Below are 12,422 nucleotides of genomic sequence, written 5' to 3' on the forward strand. Positions count from 1 at the left end.
TAAAACCACATAAATTCAGACAGATGATACTCAAAGTGAAATATTTATCCTCTATAATTTCAGCAGCATTTAAATCTCAACATCATCAGTAGTGCTTACATTTCACAATTAGGCATTCAGTTTCTCATAAAATTCTAATCATTACATGCTTCCTTTGCTTCCATAGAGGCCATGTTATGACCAGAAGTAAAATTAATCTACAGGATTGTGAGCAGCAGCACACTGATTGGTCCATTCACAGTACTTCTTCCTATTGTTAACATTATGCATCGCGCAAAACTTGTTAATAGGCTACAGCATGTATTTACAAGATGATGTAAATAGTAGCATGTTTTAAAGAGGAACCATAATTATATTGTGTATGTGTGTTTGTGTTCTGTGTCATTTTTGATAATAAAACTGAGTGAAAAAAAAGTATGCACTGACTGCAAAGTGTATGTATTTTTGCTGAATGGGACTGAATGTATGTCTGAATAATCCATGTTACTGTAGGGTTCACGGGCTCCTTTAACGCCTGGAGTTAAAGCAGGGTTGCTTTGTGTCATTTGTGGAAATCCCCTCAGTTTGCCATGATACTGCATGATTGTCTGGTTTTCTGTCATCGTTTGTATGTGTCGTCTTTGCTTAAACCAGTGTTACACTATGCTTGAGCTACAAGTCATGTAGTTATTGTTAATTTCTGCTTGCATTTGTTGTGTTGGTCACTAACCAGTAAAGTGTATATATTTTTAAAAAAGGAGAACATTTGCTGGCTCCTTGCTTTTCTATCTGTACCATAAGTGTTACCTTCATTTACTCCTGCCAGATGGGTGTCAAGTCTTAGTTTATCAAATGTAGATACACGACTATGACTTAATAATTGACTTGCAGCCCTTTTCCTTCATTCCTTCATTAAATTGAACCTCCTCATCTTATTGCTATTCAAATAAACCTTCTAGTAGATGTCTGATTATACTTTTTAACATAAAAAGTGAGTGAAGTCAATAATTAGCATAATAAATGGGGCCAAACTTTGTTTTTTATTTTCATTAAACAGTAGTTTTTGCTTTGCTGAATTAGTTGTGTGAAATATTATGACTGCATATTATTGATGCAGTCCTCTTAAGTAGCTCCAGTCTTATAATTAAGCAATCAATAATCTTTTCATTACAAATGCCACTCTATGAATGAACACGCGGTTTAACTAATGGATTGCAATGGGATGAGCTGGTGGTGTCACTGTCTTGTGCATGCTCTGAGATATCGATGCTGTGTCTAACCATGACATTTCAAATTTGGGGATTTGTTTTCCCCGTCGGCTGTTTTCAGTCATTGTCATTTAGTGTTTGATAAACCTTTATTCACAATGTACAGTGCAGTAATCTTCATGACAGTCAATCTTTTACATTACAATGCAGCTATCTCTCTGTGTTTGAGGAGCTGAGAGGAAGACACAACAAACGCATTCCCCTTTTTAATATGTAGTCACATCACATTATTTTCTGCAATGTGTGTCAGATCATCCTTACCAGCTGGGTGTGGCTGGGCTCATTTGATGTACTCTTGTATGAGCTGCCACCAGATTCTGTCTGCTATTTTGTGTATTTGCAATAGGACCAACAGAGCCCGTGTTTGTTTGTTGATGTTCTGTTAATGGACTACATGAGTTTGTCACTTTTCTGCAATGCAGGCAACAAAATCCCATGTCTTCCTGGGTCTCAGAAGCTGTCTTGAACACAGAGCAGACTCAAACAGTGCAGAACAACATTTTCAATGCAATACTGCCAACCGTGCTGCTTCTATAGTGGTTCCTCTTTAGTCAGTCTTTAGTCCTCTAATGTGAACATAGCCATGATACAGAGCACCCAAAGAACTGATTATTATCCCACTCACTCAGTCGTTCACTTACCTAGCAACACAGACAAGGGAAATGCTTGAACTTCTTCTTGACTCTTGTTTTTGTCTTGTTGTAGAGGTGTGTCAATAGTTGTGCCTTTTTGTGAACTGCATGATCTATTTCTTTACAAAACCCATGTTTTCCAGCAAAAAAAAAGAAGGAAAAAAAGACCAAAAAATTTGTGCTCATAAAGTATATCACTCTATGTAGAACTGAATTACTCAAGGGAACCAAAATATGGGATGTCATCAGGAGATATTTGTGTGTTGTCATAATGTAATCATAGGAAATAAAGTCATTTTAAGTAGCCTCGTCCAGTGTGGTGTGTAAATGTAACTTAACTCAGGGAGAAGAGAGGATGCTTTTCCACTAATGGTCAGTTGGTGGCATTGTATACAACATGTAAGTAAAAGGGAGCAGTGTTGAACAGCACATGTTCACTCACACCATTGATACAAACAAAATGAGTTGACATGAGAGACCAAATAAAATGCATCACAGTCACAGAGGTTTCAAGGTGTTTTTGTTAGTCTGTTCACCATAGCTTGTACTAAAAGAATCTCACAGATGAATGTTTGTAAAAGCATGAAGACCACTTTCATGGCCCCTTCTCTTCAATCAAACTGGTCATAAAATACTATGTTTTAAATGAAATGAAATAAAATAGAATTTAAACTGATATCTCAGTCAGTTTAGCAAATATCCTTAATTATTCATTTAAAAAATGGCTCATTAAATCTAATAAATGAGAGACAAGATTATTCTTAAGCAATGTGGTGCTTCTAAAGCATACATAAAATATGTTGATGAGTAGGTATTTGTGTTCAATCATGATTATCAGTAAATTTAAAGGATATGTCTGGCGCTTTTCTCTATTTTACTTATTGTTAACTAATCTCACCAAACCAACAAAGAACTCATCCTACTTACAAGTATTGTGTGTGTGTCCAAAGCCTGATATATCTTATTCCTCTGTGCTGTAGACCTAAGCTGTTGTCCAAAAACTACTAAAAACACGTCAAAGAGCCACACTGTTGCACTGGGTGACATGTTCCTTGGCCCAGGAGAGTTTTGGGCATGTTAGTTTGTTTAGAAATGTCATGTTTTCAGTCGTTAGTTTTTGTACTACATTACACATTGTAAATAACTTTAGTACAAAGTTATTAATAACTTTAGTATAAAGTCATTTATACTAAAGTTGTGAAAGAGGTTGCGATATGTAGCACAAAAAGCTAGTGAGGCTCTGTAAACAGTGGCATCTGTCTTACACAGAACTGCTCTCTGGTGAGTGACAATGTGATCACTGTTACTCTTTGGAGTCGTTTCTAAACAAACTAACATGCCTGTAGTCTTCAGGGCTAAGAAACATGTCACCCAATCCAATGGCATGGCTCATTTACGTGTTTTTAATCGTTTCTGGACTACATCACAGAGGAAAAAGACATAGCAGGCTTATACTTATAAGTAGGATGATTTCATTGTTGGCTTGGCTCTGCACATGAGATCTGTGGACAATAAAAAAAATATAGAAAATTGCCAACTTAATCCTTTAAGTGAGAATCCATTTTAAAACTGAATTCACACTATTCCCCTTGATTTAACAGTACTTGTACTATCAAAAAAGACAAATTATTAAGCTTCGGCACTGGCCATGAATTGACTAAATCCATTCAGACATTTACATTCACATAAATCTGTTTTTGTGGTGGTGCTGACAGTTATGAGACAAAATGAGGGGCACTTTTTCACTCTGTGGCTACCTTTTATGCATTTGATTGTTTTTATGTTACATGTTAAGAGGGAAAACATGTCTTGGGCCATCAAACTTCAAGGTAAAGCTCTTAAATCAGAGATGACGCTCCCAGGATAGTGAGATATGCAACTCATCTATCATCTCCTGTCCCTGATAGCTCAGAGCCGGTTTTCAGGGTCTGCATATGGAAAGACAAAATATTTGCAGTTTCCATGGCAATACCTGCAATAGTTTGTCCATTTATGCATGCAGGGATACTGTTGATATGAGACTGCAGTTTCGTGAATGGCTTACTCTCGGACAATCTGTTCTTATAAACACAGTGTTTAAGAAAAAACACATGGACTTGTTGTTTGCATTTGCCTTTATATAGAAATATTTCATGAATATATGACTATAAATGGTATTTTCTCTTTGGGAATGTGTTGCTACTGTAGATACAGTACATTTAAAGGAAGCTGAATTTAAAACCATCTTTTTTTTCACACCTGATGTGAAATGTGTCTTTGTATCTGCGAGTTTCAATCACTCAACTGACAATGAAAAAGCAGGAAGGTCGTCTTTTAAAGGCATCAGAATCATCACCTGTATCCTCATCAATGACAACAGAAAGAATACAGATAGTAGATATAAATACGGCCTCTGACACCCTTCCCTTTTCATCTCGTCCTTTTCTGCTCACTTGGACAGTTTAGTGATGACCCGGATTAAAGCTCCATTCTCATCCTTCAGTCTCTGGTTCTCCATCTTTAGATCTGCTTTAACCTGAGGGAGAGGGCACAAGATAACTAAAGTGGAGACAGAGGTAACATCACATGTTTGTCATAGCCTGAAGGGCCCATTTCCTTAGGGGGAACATTTCTAATCATTCTAGTTAACATAGAGTAAGAGCTGAGTCAATAAACAGCCTAAAAAGACTCACTACAATCCTATCCGACATTCCATGTGTTATTTAATAGCTCTGTGGATTGCTTCTTATTTATGGTTTCAAAATGCATTCATATTTTTTGGGTTGATACCCTCCTTTGATTAATTTCATTCATTTGATTTGTATTTGGGGAGTTCTAAAAGTTGCACATATAAATTATGGCACAAAAATGTTTCTTGGAGAGATCATAAACATATTTCCTCATCAAAACTATCTCGTTTTAATTTTTCTTTTGAGATTTTCTCCAAAATCCGCTCATAGTCCCTGTCGCAAATGTGATTTACTGTATAGAATAAGAGTGAAAATGCAATTGAACACAAGCCTGCATTATTTTTATTGTTCCCCACTTCTACTCTGGCTGCTATTCCCCAAAGTATAGTTGCTTTAGAAAAACAGATTAATCTGATCTCGACAAATGATGATGCTGAAACAAATACAGTGACGTGTATACACACACACACACACACACACACACACACACACACACACACACACACACACACACACACACACACTGTTGTGCATTTGCATTTACCAACACACAGACACACTTGGACCAGACTTACCCATTTAAATACTGTACATGTAACAGTGCTTCTCTGTTATGAACGTCTATTTTCAGACCCGCATCCCATATTTGTTTAGACCTCTCATTCATAGTTAACAAGAGGTTTTTGTTTGTATCCTCTTGGGCATAACACAGCAGACATTTGTGAACATAAGACTGTAGATGAATACTGATGGCTCACTCGCTCCAGTGTCAAAGTGCTCACACATTCCACAGCCAGCAGAGCATAATGGTGACAAATGATGTCAGCTAAAATCACCGTAGACAGAACAGCTAACACCACAGCACCGAGTCCCACAGACACTTTACACTGTTTGGATTTGATTGATCACTGTTTTTCTCATGCCAACTGAGCTTAAGCTTTTCCTGTGTAAGAGATGCGACCATATTGTTAACTATTTACATTTTTAAAGGAGAATGAACGTGAATGCTACATTGAAGTAGAAGTGAATATTATGGAAAATAACGTTTAATTTATAAAACATCAGAATTACCTTCACTTGTTCTTCCATATCTGATATCTTCTTTTTAAGACTCCAACTTTCCTACAAAGAAGAACATTCAGTAAAGATAATTAAGGTAAATGAAGTAAGACAATTCAATTGAAAAAACACATTATAATGCTGAGTTTATACCTTTTTTTCTGTTTCGAGCATGTTGGACCCACATTCGCCCTTTCTTCCCTTCTGCTGCAGTGAAAGGTTATTATGAAAAGATTATAGCACAGAGCCTTGAAGCAGAAAGCAGAAAATTTTCATAACAGTGAGCACATACTGTATGCCTGATGTTAAATGTCCAATATAACCACAATCATTCCTGGAAACACCAAAGGGACTTACTATTATCATTACGAAATTCAGAGCTAACACCCAACATCATTTACACTGCAGCTTCCTTTTATAGCAGCTATCTTTCATGTCACATTTCTTTCTCATTCCTTTGTGACTTGATATCATCACAAGAATATGTGGAAGACATTTCTGTCTGTACTGAAGAAAAATTGGACTCATTTGAAGACAAATTCTGTAACTTTCTGAGTTGATTTTCCAGCAAACTTTTCCTTCAGTTCTTTCACACTCGAGACTGTGAATTGTGCACATTAACTACAGACTATGTACATTACCTGTGCTCTCTGCAGCTGTTCCTGAATCATGACGAGTTCCTGTTTACTTGTTTCTAGCCTGGACTTGAGTCTTTGATTGGTGGCCAGTGCCTTTTCATACATCTACAAAACAGCAATGCACAGTTAAGATTTCCAAAAGAATATTTTATCGTTTTTCTTTTTCAATTTTCAGCACACAGACAAATACTGACATCAATGGCCGCTGTGACTGTTTGTGTTGTAGTTTTTACTGTGTTATACTGTTTTTACTGTGTATTATTTCCATTTTCTTGTTCAACCAACAGTCAACACACACAAGGAAATTCAATTTACAACTATATTAAACAGACAAAAGCAGCAAATCCACATATTTGAGAATCAGAACCCAAAAATGTATCAAGCATTTTGGATTGATAATTGACTGAAGTTAATTTTCTGTGAATTGACAAATCAGTCTTTTGACTAATTATCTCAGCTCTGCTATTTATGCAACATTTTGTTATGTACTTGTATTTAAAATTTTTAAAATCAGAAGTGTATCATCCCTTAGTGGTGACAACAGAACACTCTCTCTACAAAACAACCATCACCAGAAATATGGTGTATTAACAAACAAACTGCATCACCTGCCTTTTTATAGTCATTGTTTGCTGTCTCTTCTTCTGCCTTTTTCCTTGCAGACAGTCTGTTCTCCCTCCGTGAGAAGTATGACTCAGCATGGTTTGTTGTCGTGTCGTTGGAGACGTCAGACGAACCAGTTGAGCTCAATCTGAAAACATTAGAGACGTATTAACAATCCAACACTCAGGTTTAGCTCATTTATTGTCAATATCAGAGTCATTTTGATAGTTAATGATATCCCCTCAGGTGATAATTAAAGGTGTCTTGTATGTATTGATGGTTTGAATTAAAGTAGAGGAACCTTACCTAGACAGTCTCTCGTGCTGAAATAGAGGAGAAATGCTTTAGATTTGGCTGTCTGACCAAATTTAAAAATGCAACAACAACGCCAGTATAAGGTTTTAGAGAGGACATTCCTGAAAATTTCAGCTTTACACAAACTTAATTTGAACTCTACCACAAGTTAAACCTTACATGGCATAAACAAGTCATGCAACCTCATCGTGACCCTGTTCTCTGTTTCAGTAGATGCTCATTACTACACAAATGAAGACATAACACAGCTTGACTTCATCGTTTGTTTGACAGGCTGTTTGGGCATGATGTGACATTTATTTAGTACAGTTTACTAAATTGTATTGCATTTTGTGCAGTGCAGACATTTCCCTGCATAACATCATAAAAGTGCAGTTGATATACACACAGGACATATTTCGTCACATGTGCAATGTCAGCAAGTACAATCATTATTAACTTGAAAGTATTATGTGACAAAAATCTCTTGTGCATTAGTAACACTATAAGGAATTCTTCATGAAAGACCTTTTTTCAGTTTTCCAAGAAAAGCTTTATTACACTCTGAAATACCAAGCTCAGTTAAAGAAGCAAAGAGGAAATGATCCCTCAAATAAACTGACAAGCACAAATAACTAAACACATCCAAAAAAGGTAATAGCTCTGGCAGCGGTCTTCACAATTCGATCATTATTGCCTGCCAAAGTTGGGAGGGTTATACAGTTTCTATGCTGACAGATTTTCAAGCAGGAGAGCAGAGTGGGAGCATCAACAACAGCAGAACAAAAGAAGTTCCTCATACAATGAAAAAATGAAGCAACATACAACACTGCTTCGATGACTATGAGCAGCAAAGGTTTGGATTTACATTAGCAGTAAGAGTAGTGTAAATACCAATAAAATATGCAGATGTAGCCTGATAAATTAAAGCAAAAAACAACATAAAGTGTGTTGTACCCTGAGCCACCAGAACAATTTCATCGCTACTTGAATAGATTCAGTCATGGATCACAACTAAAACTATTGTATGGAAGCATCCGTATTATGTTTTTTCCACTCAATTATTTAAATTCTCCTTTAATTTGTCACCTATCAGTACATATAGGCAAAGTATTACTTTGGATTGCATTATAATAATTTGGCGCCTTTGTCTAAATTGACTTCTACGTGCATTCAAACTCGATAAAAACAAGAGATGTCATCAAAATTGGAGGCGCATCCATCTCAAACAAGCAACTGAAAGTGTATTCAGTGCCACAATACAGCATTTTTCAACAAGGCAATTCAAAGTCCTTTAAGGCTTTAATACAAGATATAAAACAGTGTACCCGGAGGATAGAAATTATGTTGCCGTACTGTATATCCTCTCTGAAGCTGCTGAGCCCATCCTCTCCGTCCTTAAATGCTCTTTCATTATATTAAGAAAAGCTACCATGACTTGTTCTTTCAGTTTTATTACATTCACTGCCTGTGGCGATCACTTCTGCATATATCAGAGAAACATAGATGCTGAAGCTAAACATATTCCTGCTGACATAACCTATAAAACAATACAGGCAGTTCTGTTTTGCAATGTACTTTCCTCTTTTTTTGTACTTTCTTCATTGTGACTTCCTGTGACAGTCACATAAATGGAAGAAATGCAGAGTGACTTAAACAGTTACATGTCTGACTAAATCATGGAAAAGGCAAGTGGATTATTGCAAAGAAGAAACAGGCCTTTAAGATATGTGTAAACAGTGATATGTCTCTCCTCAGACATTTACAAGACCCTTGGATCCTCACCAGACTCTGATGTCAGCTGCTCTCTCTCTCTGGACACTTGGATGTGCTTGGTAAACCGTCATTAATGATATACAGCACTTGGACTTGGAAAAAGCTCTGGTTTAAAATAAGGGACATCATATATAAACAGATGCTGACGGAAAAGTAGGCTTTTGCAACATTGTCCCATGTATGTGAGCGTCTCCGTCACTAAGCTGTCCTCCAGCCTCACTACATCCCATGAGGAACTTCTTGCCTGCTGACCAGCTATTCCCAAGTGGAAAATGTGAGCTTCCCGTAGGACTAGCAGAGAGATAAACATCCATAAATACTGTGTCTGAGTTCCCACAAGCCAGTCCTAAGCACTCTATCCCTCCTCCTCCTCCTCTGTTCTCTGTCATCCTGTCTTTCACCCCCTGCTTTCTGTCTCTCGCTCTCTCTTCATCCTCTCTTCCTGTCTAATTCTCTCTCTCCCTCTCTCTCTCTCTCTCTCTCTCATTGATGTTCTCTGTGTCTCTCTATCCATCTGTTCCAAGTGGATTCTTAGTTTACATGAACAGATAAGACTAACTTCTTATCACAACTTTTCCTTTATTTCATTTTTAAGTTTTGTTCTGCCTTGCTCGGGCACATCAACACACAACTTTGTTTCACAGTTTATGTGAGTTATTAGTGGGACTATGAAAATGTTATGGGAAATAAAACACATAATAATAATCTGGGGGTCTGGGAGCTATCAGAAATATAGCTAAATTCCCCCAAAACTCTAAGTAAATATCCTAATCTAACCCATTAACATGTCAGTAAAGTTGTAGAAACAATTCTGTCTCTGTTCAGCATGTATAGTGTACAGTTTGATATATGATACACTGATCAAATTATCAAATGGAAACAACACCACATGTAGTTTTTGTATATGATTGTCAAGAGTCAAAAGTGACAAAAATAACTGTTTAAAATTATATCATGGCATTACAGGAACACTTGAAGAGTCACCGATTACTCCAGCTCTTGTGAAATTCAGCCTTTATATACTTTTTCTTCATTGTATTAAGAAAAATATTACAATACTGATAGTGACATTAGAAAAAATCTTAAACTAGATTTCAACAGCTGTCATGAGTAAACTGTGTTTTCTAAAAAAGGGATTCAAGTTCATTTCAAATGAAGCAGTAAAAGATCATTAAGGGCTACACATAATTTTCTATTGACTTGCTATATCATGAGTGCAGATTACTTTATTTATGTATTGTCATAAGGTTCAATGGCAAAGTATAGAAAACAGACATAAATACTTGCAGCTTGTTAAAGAGACATTTGTTTGACACCGGCTGAGCTTAGACAGTTGGTGTTTGCATTATGTTAGATGGCATTTCCTCCTTAACTAAACAGAAACTGAAAAGATTAAAAACAATCAGGCCTTACCCTCAGGCTCTTGGTGGTGGCAGTGGATGAAGTTGGAGAAGAGTCAGAGAGGGACTTTCTAATGCGTGGCTGATCTTTGTTGTGAGAGAGTTGAGATGACATCGCTGCGAGTTGCTATAGCCACTGCATGCAGCTGTACTCTGATCCACTGTCCCTCAAAAAGTTAAAAAGAAAAAAGTATTTCTTACAGAAAATACTGTAAGATGTTGAGGAATTATTTTTCTTTACCATCCACAGAAATAAGATCCTGATGTGGCTTTATCCTTAGTTAGCAACTGAAGTGTGATCTTCCTGCGATGGTGAGACATTGCATATCTGATGAGAGTGAAAGAACAGCACAAGTGTGAGAGCTGTGGAGGAAGTGGTGGGACTGGGGAGTAGGCGGGCTGTGGTGTATGTGTGGACACAAGGATCTGACAGCAGAATTGTTTACAAGGACTCTCAAGGGACAAAAAAAGCAAAAATGGAAAAAGTGAAGCCCAGTCTCATTAGTCTCATTAATGAAATGTTTTTTTGTGTATACTTGAAAGATGTTAAAGTGAAAATTCTTTACATTATCTGTGTATTTAATTTGATCAAAGTATTTAACCTTTGGGTTTTGTTGACGTTGGCTTTACCACATCATTGTTTGGAGTCCCAAGGATCCAACTGCTGCATGTGAAACAAAAACTCCTCTAAACACTTTTTTGCTTTTTTCCTGGTCTTATTAAAACCCTTTAAATAGAAAACTATTGAAGTCATAATCCTTCCCTTTGCCACAAACTGGGCTGCACATTTGATGAAGGTGGCAAAATACGTAAATCACCAAACATCATTATTACACCAAAAAAGGAAATATGTTGATGTTTTGGACCAATTACTATAGCAGTATGACTCACTTGTTAGAGCTCTTATGAACAAACTCTTGAAACTCCAATAACAGAATTCTAAATCTACTTATGTGGGATTTAGGAGGGGTAGTGCTGAGTAAAAAGTACTGTCAACACCAAAGACAGATACAAATCATATGAAAATTCACTGTATTGACCCATATTTTACAACTGGGGTCTCTGCAAGAAGTAATGTGTTGTTTTCTGCAGTGGACTTCAGGGACATGTCAACAGTTAAAAATTATAATTATTATCAATTTTCATGAAATTGCTAAGTATCAAGCTAATAAAAACAAGGCTCAGGGACACCAAAAAGAACATTAGATTTTAATTTTGGTACTGTATATTTAAGTTTTGAAATCAGAGTCTTGCTAACTAGCTACATCTGTACTATTGCTAAAATAATCCCTTGTTTCAGTGGCAAGTCAACATTTCTGAGAGTGGAGCTAGACTTGTGATTCTGATGCTCCAAATTACACAGTGAGTTTAATTTTATGTTGTTTTATATGCCAATGCCTCCAAATGATTTAATTTTTTAAAGATGATGTCCCATTGCTGTCTGAGTAGTAGAATATACCACTTTGTAACTGATGAAATTGTTTTCTTTTATGCCTAATGCTGGTACTAGTGGATTTAGTACTATAGTGGCATATACGAAACACATCAGTAATTTACAGTTTAGGGATAAACTGAGAGAGGCACCCCAGCAAAGTCCTGTCATGGAAGTCAGAGAGTCACACAAAAAGATGACATCAGTCAACCCTTGTGTGTTGAGTCTACTAAAGAAACTAATGGATTTTTTAGTGGGACTTTGTATAAGTCAGTGAACCCTCTCAACCACCCACACAATCAGTCTCTAACCCCTGGGACACACTGGGTGCATGAGCAGCGCGTGTGCGTCACAGAACCTCTTGCTTTTCATTTCGGCGTCCATGTTAACAGGTTAGAGCAGCCACACTGCTGCATTGCTTCATCTAGAGATTTGAGGTCTCTAAACTCAAGCTACAAGAGCCAGCAAGATAGGCAGATCAATTCACACTGGGGTGTGAATTGATCTGCCTATCTGATCTGCCTATCTAGTACCATTTGGATAAACGACCCCCACCATTGGTTTTCATAACTCACCTCTAAGAGCCAGTCTTACATAGAGACGGGCTGGCACCAACTTTAATCCCACAGTGGATTTTGATTTTCAGGACTTGAGTGACCAACCCAAGAACTG

General features: G+C 37.0%; 1 protein-coding gene across 2 annotated transcripts; it reads right to left on the minus strand.

Moving 5' to 3' along the window:
- Positions 1–3,988: 3,988 nt before the first annotated feature.
- LOC121894505 (protein phosphatase 1 regulatory subunit 12B-like) lies at positions 3,989–10,656 on the minus strand. 2 transcript variants are annotated; one of them, XM_042407140.1, is made up of 7 exons: positions 10,332–10,656; positions 7,155–7,171; positions 6,858–6,996; positions 6,249–6,350; positions 5,761–5,811; positions 5,620–5,670; positions 3,989–4,394 (listed from the first exon to the last, which is right to left on the minus strand). In XM_042407140.1, the coding sequence occupies exons 1-7, from the start codon at positions 10,431–10,433 to the stop codon at positions 4,308–4,310; spliced, it is 549 nt and encodes a 182-aa protein (XP_042263074.1). In that variant the 5' UTR covers positions 10,434–10,656; the 3' UTR covers positions 3,989–4,307. The 2 variants fall into 2 exon arrangements, with proteins under 2 accessions (XP_042263074.1, XP_042263073.1); XM_042407139.1 differs by having other exon boundaries at positions 5,761–5,814.
- Between the last annotated feature and the right edge of the window lie 1,766 nt (positions 10,657–12,422).

This window comes from Thunnus maccoyii, chromosome 3 (assembly GCF_910596095.1).
Source record: "Thunnus maccoyii chromosome 3, fThuMac1.1, whole genome shotgun sequence".
Taxonomy (NCBI): domain Eukaryota; kingdom Metazoa; phylum Chordata; class Actinopteri; order Scombriformes; family Scombridae; genus Thunnus; species Thunnus maccoyii.